This window comes from Littorina saxatilis, linkage group LG10 (assembly GCF_037325665.1).
Source record: "Littorina saxatilis isolate snail1 linkage group LG10, US_GU_Lsax_2.0, whole genome shotgun sequence".
Classification (NCBI taxonomy): Eukaryota; Metazoa; Mollusca; class Gastropoda; order Littorinimorpha; family Littorinidae; genus Littorina; species Littorina saxatilis.
Genome location: NC_090254.1, coordinates 35,927,070 through 35,942,069, shown reverse-complemented (window position 1 = coordinate 35,942,069; position 15,000 = coordinate 35,927,070). Strand labels below are relative to the sequence as shown.

Genomic DNA, 15,000 nt, shown 5'->3' with positions numbered 1-15,000 from the left:
CTCACGATGTCCCTACAAAAATCTCACGTCCACCAAGAAACAACGAAAGAACGGTCAAGGGACAGACAAAATGGGCGCTCGTTTCTCATTACTAAGGTTTGTAAGCTGGCAGACATCTGCAGATTTCGCAACATACAGCCCCACGTGGGACTTGATGACATACATGTATTAGGACGCCCTGTACGTGTTACATGACCCAGTGGCACATCGGTGTTAATTAATTACAGCAAAAATTCAGATCTCGCAATATATCAATTTCAGAATGTGTGTTTTTAAGGATACTGTGTCTATTATAAATGCTTTTTTCGTGGTTCTTTGTTTCAATAGCTTTATAGCCCACACACACACACACACACACACACACACACACACACACACACACACACACACACACACACACACACAAACGTTCTCACTCTAAATCCCACACTCACAGACACAACTTGTTGTTTTTCTTTTTAACATGTTTTTACTTCCTTTACGTACATATATAACATTACAACAACAGCAGACACAATAAGACTACGCTAAATTCATCTTCTTCTTTTTTTTTAAGGAAAAATGGAGCACCATAGACATACAGTCACCTAGCCCATATTCAGCCAGTTTCCAAATTGAACAAACATACTCTTTGTCTCCTTTCTTGTCTTTCCAAAACACAGGCAAATATATTGAATGTAGACAGTGTGACACAGTGCCAAACGTGTCCATGTAGCACATTGAATAACTCCGAACATTTGTGACCCTCCACCACAAAATGAGTCGCATGTCACCTCGCGCGGTTCTGCGCTAGGCGTAATATAAGTCCGGGGAGTGTCTGGTAACAGTGTGAGGGTCACCTTAGTCACAGGCTCATAACTCAAACAGTTTTCGCTCTTTTCTAAAACGGGTTTCACCACTGGATAGAGCATACAAAACTCTTTAAGAAAATGTACAAATATGAAAATCATGCAAAGGTGACATGCGACTCAATCCGTGGTGGAGGGTCACATTAGTCGAAACGATTTTAACAGTTACCATACTCATTCCTTATGATTCTGACCATCTTGCCAGAGACTGATCACCACCAACGCTTTCTGAGATAAGTGGTAGCTTCATCTATTTGTCTGTCTGTCGACAATAAAGATTAAGGCCATTGGGCCGATGTACGTGAGTATGTCTTGTTTTTTTAAAAAATCAAACGTTCCAGTAGCTTATCATTCTTGTTTTGCTGTTCAAAGTGTGTGGTATTGTATGCACCCCTGTTTGCTTGATATTTTCTATGCATTGAATTTTTTCAAAATGTCCAACTGGTGCATTGTCGATGCATTTATCCCCTAAAATGAGTGCAAGAAAGGAAAGGAGTGGCAAGCAAAACAGAAAAAAATGTGCATAGCTCTTGATTTATAGGGAAATGAATACGCTTTTTGTGAGGGTTTTCACAGACAGGACACACACAAACAAACAAAAAACAAAACAAAACAAAACAAGTCATTTGAATTTTTTATGTGAAAAGAAGCAGAAAGCCACAATGCAATGATCCATATGTTTGTCTTCAAGCCGACGGGAAGCGGCACCCTCTGTCTACTTACTGTCAAAATCAATGATGCCTTCAAACACTACCCCGTGATGCATTTTTCTCTCGATCCCCACACCCCTCGCAAGTTCCCCGGTCGTTCATCCAACTCTCTCTCTCTCTCTCTCTCTCTCTCTCTCTCTCTCTCTCTCTCTCTCTCTCTCTCTCTCTCTCTCTCTCACATTCCTTTCTGCCTGTCTTTCTTTTTACATTTCGTCAAGTTTGACTGTTTGTGTGTGTGTGTGTGTGTGTGTGTGTGTGTGTGTGTGTGTGTGTGTGTGTGTGTGCGTGCGTGCGTGTGTGTGTGTGTGTGTGTGTGTGTGTGTGTGTGCAGCGATGCCCGGAAAACTGCTGGGCACTAATCCATGAAACACTACATAAAAAAAAAAATCGATGATGTCATATTCGTTTTTTCTGTGAGTTTAAAAAAAAAAAAAGTTGAGGTGGCAAATTGATTAAAATTGTGTCAAACATTCTTGGACTCATTTCAGCTCTGAAGCTTAAACAGTATTTTATTACTTAGTTCATTAAAATTGGGATTTTGCTGATGTAAAACCGAGCGGTCTTAGCTTCACATTAACTCTAACTGTCTGTGTCTGTGTCTAAGATGTTATACGTGTTTGAAGGTCATTTGTCAGGATGGCAATCACACGAATGGACAAACAGACACACAGAATATAAACTCAAGAAGAGGCGAATGAAGTTCAAAATTGTATTGAATCAAAACAAATCATGAAAACAACTCAATACAAGGCGTAGTTCTTTTCAGAAAATATATCTGTACATTGGTTCACTCTATTCCTATAATTTTCCTACTTCTTACAAAAATATTCTAAGTCCAAAAATGGCTGAAAAATTGGGCATGACCCGTAGGTACCCTTAGCAAAATACGCTACTGAAAGCAATATCCTATGTCCTAAAATGGCTGAAAATTTGGGCAGAGGTTCGGGGCCTGAGTAAAAATAAAGTAAAAGAGTAAAGCGACGCCACTTTACTCGCCGTGTGGTAACCTGGGACTGCGGAACGTTTGTTTTTAACCCTGTCAGTTCAATCCACAGGGCGGAGTCCGGTATACCATTTAGACACTTAAGCCAGGTTGGTTGCCAAAACTCCGGAGGACAATTTAGAGATAACAACAAATACTTCTCAGTACTCAGGTTTGGACTCATCCACAACCATTCCCACCGAAGCAATGCTGTAACCCTAAGTGGTGGTGGGGAGTCCGGTATACCATTTAGACACTTAAGCCAGGTTGGTTGCCAAGACTCCCCCGAACCTTGAAAACTAACAGCTTATATACCTTCCATGACTGTCCCTGACGTCACAGCTAAGGAACCAATGAAAACGTCGCACTGGGATCACATAACAAAATGGGGACGGAGGGGGGAGAGTTTCGAGGCTGCTATCAGTCTCCATACAAGCTACAGTTAAAACCCCTCAAACATACACAAAAACTCCTGTACTAAGAAAACTACATCAAAAACGCTATAAAGATATACATCAATAAAATGGAGATTCTACGACGCATCATTTGATACCAAACACTCATTGGTTATCAACACTGTGAACAAAGTGCAAAACCTCTGACTATTATCTCGCAAAATAGTCATGTCACACCAAAAATGTATGCAGTTACAAGTTAACCACAGTCAAACACAGTGTATATTCAACAGGCTTCTCATATGTAGATGATAAACATAAAATCTACATTCTACTAAACAAATGAATACAGACTACATGTTTATATTGAATACATGGGTAAAAGAAAGAATGATATACATGTAAAAGCTACATAAAAGACGAAAGAGAGAGAGAGAGAGAGAGAGAGAGAGAGAGAGAGAGAGCGAGAGAGAGAGAGAGTTTGAAAGAGAGAGAGAGAAAGAGACAGAGACAAAGAGAGAGAGAGAGAGAGAGAGAGAGAAAAAGAAAGAGAGAGAGAGAGAGAGAGAGTGTGTGTGTGTGTTCGTCTGTGTGTACCAAATATTATTCAACATGGAAGTAAAGAATCAAGCTGGAAAGGAGGGTGGGGGGGGGAAGGTGAGAGTTGGATGTCGAAAAACAATGCTTTCGCGGGCGGTCCACGTGCTCAAAACTAAGCCGTAGCGAGTTTGTGACCTAGGGTTCATATCCCGTCAGTCAAGCCGGCGCCATCGTGTCAAAACCAATTAACCAATTAATTCTACCGCAAGAGAACAATAGAAAAGTACTATATCATTCCTATCTCCGAACAATTTACTAGGGGAAAGAACAAATATGATTTTAGAGTGTGAATCTTAATTCCAAACAGTTTCAATACTAACTTAGATAATATATTCTGCTCTCTACACTTTCTCTTCTTCCTCACTCTATAAACTTTAAGAAGAAAATTGCATATGGAGAAAAGACAAAAAAAATATTCATGTAGTCGCTTTTCTCCACAATGCCCCCCTCCACAAAAACAGTTTGCCCTCAAACTGAAAATGACCGAGGGTATTAAAACTTCTTAAAGCAAAAGCAAAAATATAGTCCTGCTGCTAAGTATACATCAAACACTATAAGTACTCATCCTTTTACACAAAGCAAAACTCATATTTACAGAAAACCAGTGAAACACCAATGCCTCTCTTTCTTTTGCTTCTAACACCAAATGTAAAAAAACGAGCGGAAGAATAAGATATGCGTTAGAAACACCATTAGTAACGCCGAACCAACAACCTCTGTTCGTTCTTATTGGATTCCAACTCAAAAATATGGTGAATTTGGCCCAAACCAAATGAAAACAACTCTCTCAGCTTGTCAGTTCTATTATCATTATAAATTTCAAGCAGAAAAAGAAAAAAATATATTGTTACAAAAAAAATATTAGAATTATGCGATTATAATTTCTTTCACCGACAACAAAAGGAGGGAAGTAAAAAAACCGTCGAAATAATTTGTTTCTTCGCGACCTTCCCAATGAAACAAGTGATGTATTTTACAGTTTACACGGACAAAGATATAAAAATGAAGGGTATAAAAACTTCTGCAGCTATAGTCCAACTTTTTTTTTTCTCCCAAAAGAACGTTAGACTTTCCACTCTAGTCTTCTGTTCCCTTAAAAAAACACAACCACACACCGATTTACCTCGCCGTGGTTGGTTTCGCAATACATTCAGAAAACATGACATCGCGGAACCAAACTTCACAGCAACATATAAAAGAGAGGACAACCGGTCAAACTTATTTATGTTCAACATTTCAACAAATACAAGAAACAATTAACAGAATAAAAAGACAAAATGTGTATTCTTACCGGTCGTAAGTGTACACTCACATCTGCCCCCATTGTCTTTGAAACACACACACGGCGCAATAACTCATCTAATGTCTGTCTCTTTCTTCTTTTAAAAACAATCCTACATGACTCATGTAACTGATTAACTCAATGTCTTTGATGCTCTAAATAATAAAACCTTCGATCGTTGACGTCATCGTTGTTGGAGTTGCGGCGACATCACGGATGCGGCGTTGACGACGAGGATGTTACGTCACTCTGACGTCATCTCGTCACAGCATCGGCGTCAACATCGGCTGGCGCGTCCTCGCGGCGCCAGGCAGCTACCTCCGTCACAGCAACGACATCAACATCGGCTGGCGCGTCCTCGCGGCGCCAGACAGCTTCCTCTGTCGTTTCTGTCACTGCAAAAGCGTCGACCTCGGTGAAACATCCGCCCCCGGACGACCCCCAGCTGGAGCACCGTTTAACGCCGAGACGCAGCTGGCATCCCAGGTCGACCGCCGTGTCTTAACCGGGACAAAGGTAGTGGTGTCGTTGACTGCCACCGTAGATTTTGAAAATGATTTTCGAAGAGATTTGTGGTTCTGTGTTCTTCTCTTTGACAACCTTCTCGGTTTCTGCAATAAGTTCATGGATTGGTGACCGATGCGTGTCTTCGGGACCCCTCGTTGTAATCTAAGTCCCCTTCCGAGAAGTCCATCTCTCAGGCTCCCTCGCTGCTGGATGCACTTAGCTCTCCAGTTGATCAGCCCACCCGACCTATGTGGCCGCATAGGTCCAGCACACGCCGCTCAAACCGCTCTTTCGGTTATGCTTGCCTTGCCTGCCCTCTGGTAGGTCTTCTGTACCATACCCTCCAGTGCCACCTAGTGTGACACCAGGTCAAGACGGTTCCCAATCCAATCCCCCGCAGGTTGTTGGACTACACCCATGGCAGAGTGTATATGACTCTTCTGTAGTAAGTTGTTGCAACAAGAAAAAAACCAAATGTTTCATCAGCTCTGGCCAGACGCTGTCTACTCCATCGTGAACCCCTCAGTCTCCTCTAATGGTCAAATCTCAGTCTATCCAGCAGGCGATGACGTAGGTCTGCTGTCTCTCCTTTCGCTGTTGTCTGACTCTAGCTCTACACTCGTCATTTCCTGATCCATCCCCACCTCAGGCTCTGTCTGGGTCCCCTTTTCTGTTGCCTGAAGTTTGTCTGACGTCATGCACTGCCCGCACAAATGCCGCCTGTTCTTCCTGCCTTTCCTTTCTCTCGCAATGGTTGCAGTCTTCCTGGTGACACGGGCGTCGTGACAGGGCATCTGCGTTGGTGTGCTTCTTGCCTAGTCTGTGTTCAATGTCAGGTCGTTCGTCTTCTTCTTCTCCAGCCGACATGTGACCTCCGGTGTCGACTATTGCTCGTTTCCCGAGTTCCGGTTACGTCCCTGTGCCTGCAGTTGTGTTCTCCTCAGTCCTTCGATCCGTTCGGCACAATTCTCGATCAGGTGCAGAGGGCTGTTACAGAAATAGCATTTGCGTCTGTTGTCTTTATCTTTCGTAGTGTTGTCCTTGGAGTTTGTCTTCTCTTGGACGAGATAGAGCTCTGGTTCGTCTTTTTCCCGCCGTCTGGACCGAGCTTTCTTGAATGACTCAAACTGAGTCGCCAGAGTGACCGCCTCTTCTACCGTAGTCGGCTTTCCTTGAAGAACGGCCCACTCCATGTCGCCGTCGGACAAGCTATCCAGAAAGCTTGTCACAGTCAACTGTTCCCAGAGCTCGCCTCTGGCGGTGGGGTAAGCCCTCCTGGTCATCCCCTTCAGGTCCAGGGCCAACGCCGACAAGGTTCTGTTGCGGAGCGACGCTCTATGCATTTCTGTCTGATGACGTGGTTCAAATCTTGATTCGAGTGCGTCGACCAGAGCTCTGTAGTCTCCCCTCATGTCAGGGTCAAGTAGCGTCAACACGGAAACGGCTTGGTCCCTGAGAGATGCAGCCATCTCCATCGCACATCTTCCTTGCGACCAACCGTTCATTTTTGCCACGATCTCAAATTGGACCCGGAAGTCCCCGAAGCTTGACTTTCCGTCGAAGTTAGGTGGTTTTCTGTTGGTGCCTCGCTCCACCGGAGCTGTCTCCCGCAGATGATGTGGGAAGCCAAGATTCTGGCCACCCCAATTCCTCGTTGGTCGATCGATGTAATGACGTGTCGGCGAAGCCCAATGACGTGAAGAAACGTCTTCGCGAGGGCGATCAGGGCCTGTGCTCCTAGTCTCCCGTCCCGTGGTCGAAGCAAAACGATGAAGTGATTCCCCCTGGCGTTGAGGAGAATCATAGTCAAGGAGCTCGCTTCCCCGTGCACGTATCGGTGAAAGAAAACGATGAGAGGGACGATCCTCTCCATCCGTCGGTGAGATGTGTAGTCTGTCCAGTTGTCCCGTTGGTAAAGCGAAGTGATGCGATGAGCTGTCCCCTCGTCGAGAGAATGGGTAACCAGGGAGTTGGCCACCCTGTTCTCTCATCGGCGATCCTTGCCCAGTAGCTCCGGCGAGAAGCGTCTCGGCCTCCACCCAGTCATCGGCGAGGAGTCCCGTTCTGCTGCCCCAAGTGATCTCCTCGTCTCTGCGGGTCCGGTCGAACGCCCTGCCGTGATGGTCATCCTTCGCCGAGGCAAGCGTCTGTTGTGGTACAGCCCTGCCAGTCAGTTCGATCCCGCTGTCCAACGGAGGTAGGCGACGACCCTTGTCGTCAGTACTGCCTGACGCCCGCAGGTCTTCTTGTGAACCAAAGTCAGACATCTTGCTTCGCAGCAGTCCAAAAAAAATAAACAGTCACTGGCTAAGTGACTGAGAAAAATAAAATAAAAACAAAGGGATGGGAGGGGATCTTCTCTTTCTGAGTAAAAATAAATAGAAAGCTACCAAAACCTACAATGAACCAATCTTGATCCCACTTCTGACACCATTTGTAAAGCCGAGCGGTCTTAGCTTCACATTAACTCTAACTGTCTGTGTCTGTGTCTGTGTCTTAGATGTTATACGTGTGTGAAGGTCATTTGTCAGGATGGCAATCACACGAATGGACAAACAGACACACAGAATATAAACTCAAGAAGAGGCAGGTAAAGTTCAAAATTGTATTGCATCAAAACAAATCATAAAAACAACTCAATACAAGGCGTAGTTCTTTTCAGAAAATATATCTGTACATTGGTTCACTCTATTCCTATAATTTTCCTACTCCTTACAAAAATATTCTAAGTCCAAAAATGGCTGAAAAATTGGGCATGACCCGTAGGTACCCTTAGCAAAATACGCTACTGAAAGCAATATCCTATGTCCTAAAATGGCTGAAAATTTGGGCAGAGGTTCGGGGCCTGAGTAAAAATAAAGTAAAAGAGCAAAGCGACGCCACTTTACTCGCCGTGTGGTAACCTGGGACTGCGGAACGTTTGTTTTTAACCCTGTCAGTTCAGTCCACAGGGCGGAGTCCGGTATACCATTTAGACACTTAAGCCAGGTTGGTTGCCAAAACTCCGGAGGACAATTTAGAGATAACAACAAATACTTCTCAGTACTCAGGTTTGGACTCATCCACAACCATTCCCACCGAAGCAATGCTGTAACCCTAAGTGGTGGTGAGGAGTCCGGTATACCATTTAGACACTTAAGCCAGGTTGGTTGCCAAGACTCCCCCGAACCTTGAAAACTAACAGCTTATATACCTTCCATGACTGTCCCTGACGTCACAGCTAAGGAACCAATGAAAACGTCGCACTGGGATCACATAACAAAATGGGGAGGGAGGGGGGAGAGTTTCGAGGCTGCTATCAGTCTCCATACAAGCTACAGTTAAAACCCCTCAAACATACACAAAAACTCCTGTACTAAGAAAACTACATCAAAAACGCTATAAAGATATACATCAATAAAATGGAGATTCTACGACGCATCATTTGATACCAAACACTCATTGGTTATCAACACTGTGAACAAAGTGCAAAACCTCTGACTATTATCTCGCAAAATAGTCATGTCACACCAAAAATGTATGCAGTTACAAGTTAACCACAGTCAAACACAGTGTATATTCAACAGGCTTCTCATATGTAGATGATAAACATAAAATCTACATTCTACTAAACAAATGAATACAGACTACATGTTTATATTGAATACATGGGTAAAAGAAAGAATGATATACATGTAAAAGCTACACAAAAGACGAGAGAGAGAGAGAGAGAGAGAGAGAGAGAGAGAGAGAGAGAGAGAGAGAGAGAGAGAGAGAGAGAGAAAGAGAAAGAGAGAGAGAGAGAGAGAGAGTGTGTGTGTGTGTTCGTCTGTGTGTACCAAATATTATTCAACATGGAAGTAAAGAATCAAGCTGGAAAAGAGGGTGGGGGGGGGGGGGGAAGAAAAGGTGAGAGTTGGATGTCGAAAAACAATGCTTTCGCGGGCGGTCCACGTGCTCAAAACTAAGCCGTAGCGAGTTGGTGACCTAGGGTTCATATCCCGTCAGTCAAGCCGGCGCCATCGTGTCAAAACCAATTAACCAATTAATTCTACCGCAAGAGAACAATAGAAAAGTACTATATCATTCCTATCTCCGAACAATTTACTAGGGGAAAGAACAAATATGATTTTAGAGTGTGAATCTTAATTCCAAACAGTTTCAATACTAACTTAGATAATATATTCTGCTCTCTACACTTTCTCTTCTTCCTCACTCTATAAACTTTAAGAAGAAAATTGCATATGGAGAAAAGACAAAAAAATTTACTCATGTAGTCGCTTTTCTCCACACTGATAGATTAACACTTCTTTTCTGTTATTCAATTGTGCTTGTTGTCATGTTCTATGTAGTTCCAGCCAGTGACCCCGGTCTATCCCGACATGCACTGCTTTGGTCAAGGGAAGTCACCCCAGCCGCATAACCGAACGGTGACCTATGACCTTCTTCATTCCACGGACACTTCGTGCAGTCGCACCGCGGAACAAGATACAGAGGCGAGTTAAGCCCCTTGTGTCAACATGGAAACTTAATCCCGATCCGTTTATTTAAGAACCGAAACTGGATTGAGGCAGTGGTATTGGTTCAGATCGAAAATGCGTGGGTAAATCTCTTTGGCGAGTTAAGTTTAAAGGTTGGGACTGAGAGACTTAATCTGCGAAAGTAAACTGTTTTGAATTTAAGTAGTTTCGGACCGTATGTATGCTTGGCAGAAAGAAAATAAACGTTAAAAGTTCAATCGACTTTGAGCTCGCTTTCTGCAACAAATACGCTTGAGCATTCAAAGATTAACAGGATCAGATAATGTCTGCGCTTCTTAAAAGCGCTGCCACAACTAGGTGAAAGGAATGGACAACAATCCTTTTATTACCTTTTAGCCCCAGAACTGTTGAATGTTTCAGTGCCACTCCTCCCCCCCCCCCCCCCCTCTTTGGTAAATTCTTGCATTCTTTTCTAGACACAGTACATATCCCCCTACCCCTCAATTGTCTTTTTCTGTATGTCCGTCTCTCTCACTTTGTTTCTCTATGTCTGTCTCTGTCTCATTCTCTCTCTCGCAAGCATGTTTGCATTGCTCATTCTGTCACCCTCGAAAATAAATTCCAACTCACTCCACTTCAACTTCAACTTCAACTTCAACTCTCTCTCTCTCTCTCTCTCTCTCTCTCTCTCTCTCTCTCTCTCTCTCTCTCTCTCTCTCTCTCTCTCTCTCTCTCTCTCTCTCTCTCTCAGCGTTTCAAATATTCCTTAACTGTACCATAAGCAGGGCCGGACCAAGTTCGTTTGAGGGGGGGAGGGGGGTTCCAACTGAAGGCAGGGGTCCAAAGTCCACATTTTTTTCTCTCTGAGAGGTACATTGGATGGCCAGGGGGGGGGGGGGGGGGGGTCCGGAACCCCAGGAACCCCCCCCCCCCCCCAGATCCGGCCCTGATAAGTGCTGGAAACCATTTTTCCAAGAGCAAATACAAATCGAATCAAAAGATACAGCATACAGTTTTCACGCCTGACGGTTAAGATTTAATCACAACCAATATTTGAATATAAGTATTAATCGAGAAGATGAAATTAAACTACTCTAACAGGTCAACGAAATCACTCCGAATTACGTTTTACCATCCATGCACATTTATTGGCTCATAATTCGTGAATATCTATTTCTGTGCAGGGCCGGACCAAGTTCGTTTGAGGGGGGGTTCCAACTGAAGGCAGGGGTCCACGGGCCGCCCAGGCCCCGGTGGAGTGCAGGGGTAACGCCCCGCTGGGGGGTCTGGGGGGCAAAGCCTCCCAGAAGCCGAGAAAATTTTGCATTTGTGAGGTCATTTTTTGGTCTTTCCTTGCAATTGGGAATCAAAATTACACATTTTCAACAGTAACAAAATACTTCATATATTCATTTACCATAGTGGTTCAGTGGAATAATCCCAAAGACATATATGCCTAGTAAATAAGTCTGACAGGACTCTTTACTTTGAATATTACTATGATGATGGACTTATAACGGGGAGGGCAGGCCGTTGTCGACTTGATGTTGTTCATAATTTGAAATAGTTTTAGAAGACCAAATAAACTGAGGGAGTTGGGGGAAGAGCTTACAAAGTCCACTTTTTTTCTCTCTGAGAGGTACATTGGATGGCCAGGGGGGGGTTCCGGAACCCAGGAACCCCCCCCCCCCCCCCCCAGATCCGGCCCTGCTGAGTTATGAAATCCTTATCATTTCACCAGAATAAGCTAATGTGTACTTTGAAACATTTTGCGAGTTTGCGTTTCTTTCTTTTTCTTTTCTTTTTGTATTTTTTAAAGTACCTCCATGGGGTTTCCTGAAATAAATTCTTTGCCTTAGCTTGGCTTGCCCTGCCCTGCATTGCTTTTTTTCGTTAAAAAATAAAGTATGTTTTATTCACAGCTGGAGTTTGAGGCGAATCATGCAACACACTTCGTGCCACACAACCCCCAAAGAGACATTTCGCTACCCGGGTTAACTCCCCTAACACCGGAAACGCGTCATCATCGCGTCAAGCAGTGGGTGGAGAAGACTTCCCCGGATGACGACAGTCACGTGATGGTGATGGCGGACGAGCATGCGCAGTACAGGCAGCACAGTGGAAGCTTCTCGCAGCCGCGCGCCCTTTCCAGTATGCCAAGTTCAAGGAAAAACTCGGCCATATTTTAGCCACAAAAGAGTAGGACAACTATCATTTTGTAAATAAAGAGTCATATTCACTACGATACGGGAGAAAAACAATCATTCTGTAATTAAAGAGTCAAATCCACTACGATACGGGAGAAAAACTATCATTCCATAATATGAGTCAGATTCACTACGATACGGGAGAAAAACTATCATTCCATAATATGAGTCAGATTCACTCGATACCATGAGTTTTACTATGATCGGCGTAGTCGTCATCGTCATTGTCTTTTTCATCATCGTCGTTCCCGTCGGCATCATGATCCCTGTCAAATTCACAGGTGCTTGTATCAAAACTTGTAGTGACTAATAGTAGTAATATTACAAGAAGGATAAAGGAGTAGATGGACCGACACTTTGATGCAAGTTCCTGTGGTAAAATTAAACAATGGTAAATAGTCGAAGCATGTAAATAGCCAAATAGCTGAGGTCAACGTAGAAAAAGACAAGTTCGAATAACAAACAAAAAGTCATATGTTTATTAGTCAAAAAATGTTTCTTTTTACAGAATCCGTTAATTATTTGCATGACAATGTTATTTTATGTCCAAGAAGACACTAAAATGTATCTGAGAGTATTATTATAACACAGTTCATTTCAACAGTTTCTTTCTTTATTTTTCTCCAGACATATATACACTCTTCAAAAAAAGTTAAGGATCGGTTGAAAAAACGGAACTAATTATAAAAAATTGCAAAAAAATTAAACATCGACATAATAATTAAAAGATTAATGTGTTTGAATTAACAAATAAACAATGAGTCTTGACCTAGAATTTTGTTTGGCAGGCAGAGTTATTTCCCTTTGTGGGACTTCTCAAAAGCTTCTGCATTTTGGAAAAAAAGGGTGTTTTTTATAGCCCCATTAAATTTGCAGAACGCATGCCAGGGCAAAAGGTTGTGATGCACGTGCTACCAAAGGGTCCTGGCTGTGAACATCGCTCACCAGCTTGTGTTTAAAGGTTGACACGCTGACACAATTTGAATTATGCACAGTAGCAACATGCCCCCACGAAGAAAACTGAGCGCTTTGGACAGAGGAAGGGCAATAGGATGGCTACAAGACGGTGTTGCTGCCAGGCAAATGGCCCAGAGGCTTGCAGTGGCTCCCTCTGTCATCAGACTAAAACAAAGATTCCAAGCAACTGGAAGAGTGCAGGGGCGACAACGTTCTGGTCGGCCCAGGGTCACCACACAAAGAGGGGATCGCTTCATTCAGAGGCAGGCCATGCAACAAAGATTGGCTACGGCAAACAACATTAGGCAACGCCTACAAGCTACCACCAACACTGTTGTTAGTGGTCAGACGATCCGAAACCGCTTACACAACTTTGGCTTGCGTGCAAGGCGTCCAGTCCGAGGAACAACCCTGACTGCTAATCACCGAGGAGCTCGCCGAACCTGGTGCACTCAACATGTGAGGTGGCAACGTCAGCAGTGGGCTCAGGTGTTGTTTAAAGATGAGTCCCGCTTTTGCTTGGAACCTGCTGATGGTCGCATCCGAGTGTGGAGGCGTCGCGGAGAGCGCTTCGCAAAAGGCGCTGTTCTGGAACGACAGCGTTTTGGCGGAGGCTCTGTGATGGTCTGGGGAGGGATCAGCACACGTCTAAGGACACCTCTCTACCATGTAGTGGGCAACTTGACCGGTGTCCGCTACCAGAATGAGATCCTGCAACCCCTGGTCGTTCCAGCCCTCCAAGCCATCGGCCCTCATGCGATTCTTCAGGATTACAACGCACCTCACCATCGCTCTGCAGCTGTAAACACCTTTATCCAGCAGGCCAGGGTCAACAGGATGCTGTGGCCAGCCAAGAGCCCGGACCTGAACCCCATAGAGCACATGTGGGACGAGCTTTGTCGTCGGGTACAGCAACATCACCCTCCTCCTGCCAATCTGGGTCAACTGCTGTAATGGCTCCAGCAGGAGTGGAATGGAGCTCCCAGAGCATTCATTTGCAACCTGATCCACTCCATGCGCCAACGATGTGTTGAATGCCTGGCACACAACGGAGGGCACACGCGTTATTGACACTGATTCACATTGTTGTGAATTCCATTTTCGAGGGTTGTCACGTTTGACACACTCTAGTTAAATTGTCGCTGCCGCGTTCGATCTTTGCTTTGTTTGTCATTACTCCGTGGTTATTCAATTATATAATTTTTAAAAAATGAAATAATTCGGTCTTGTCTGTTTTGTGTGGCATGCTTGTAAAAAAGTGATCCTTAACTTTTTTTGAAGAGTGTATGCAACAAAGACCATAATAATCTTATAAATCAAATACTAAGAACTAAAAGGAAAGGCCATAATAATCTTATAAATCAAATACTAAGAACTAAAAAGGAAATGTGTGTGTGTGTGTGTGTGTGTGTGTATGTGTGTGTGTGTGTGTACAGCTAACCGCCTGTTTATTTTTTACCTGTGTGTCTGCGAGTCAAAATTAATGGTCGCCGAAAAAACCTTCCATGCTAAAATCGGGCCTTCCCATGCTTCTGCTTTGTCGACACAAACCAAAATAATTATGCCAGCGACCTCGATCAAACTAAATCATTATAATTATTTCAAAGCTTTTGGTCTTTGTCGCAGCATATTTTGGACCAGAGATAGGATAGGGGTTCCGCTTTTTGTTTTTATTTCTACTTCTTTTGTTCTTTTTGTCGATAGACTACAAAACGTTGTTTTTTGTTAAGAACGAAGCACCCAATTTTCTTTCAAAACAACTAGCCATGGTTTGTAAAGTACATCGAGTGTTAATGTACAGTTTTCTTTTCTTTAGTTCTTCCTCAGTTAAGAAGCATCTATGGAAAACTGAACTTGGAATCCAAGTTTAACAAAAGAAACAAGAATCATTCCAACAGTACGTGGTAATACAATTACACACACACACACACACACACACACACATACACACATACACACACACACACACACTCACACACACACACACACACACACACACAAACACACACACACAGTTACACAAAGACTAATTTTTCCAAGAAAAAAAATCTT

General features: G+C 43.7%; 1 protein-coding gene and 1 long non-coding RNA gene across 2 annotated transcripts in view; one reads left to right on the top strand and one right to left on the bottom strand.

Annotated features, from left to right (window-relative positions):
- Window positions 1-12,629, top strand: part of LOC138978689 (uncharacterized) — an 87,378-nt gene extending 74,749 nt beyond the window's left edge. Inside the window, exons 11-12 of the mRNA XM_070351482.1 lie at window positions 9,656-9,799; window positions 11,707-12,629. Of these exons, the coding sequence (XP_070207583.1) occupies window positions 9,656-9,799; window positions 11,707-11,973 (411 nt within the window). The 3' untranslated portion in view covers window positions 11,974-12,629. The remainder of the gene's footprint in view (window positions 1-9,655; window positions 9,800-11,706) is intronic.
- Window positions 1-15,000, bottom strand: part of LOC138978690 (uncharacterized) — a 422,724-nt gene that overhangs the window by 13,747 nt on the left and 393,977 nt on the right. The gene's annotated exons all lie outside the window — the stretch shown is intronic.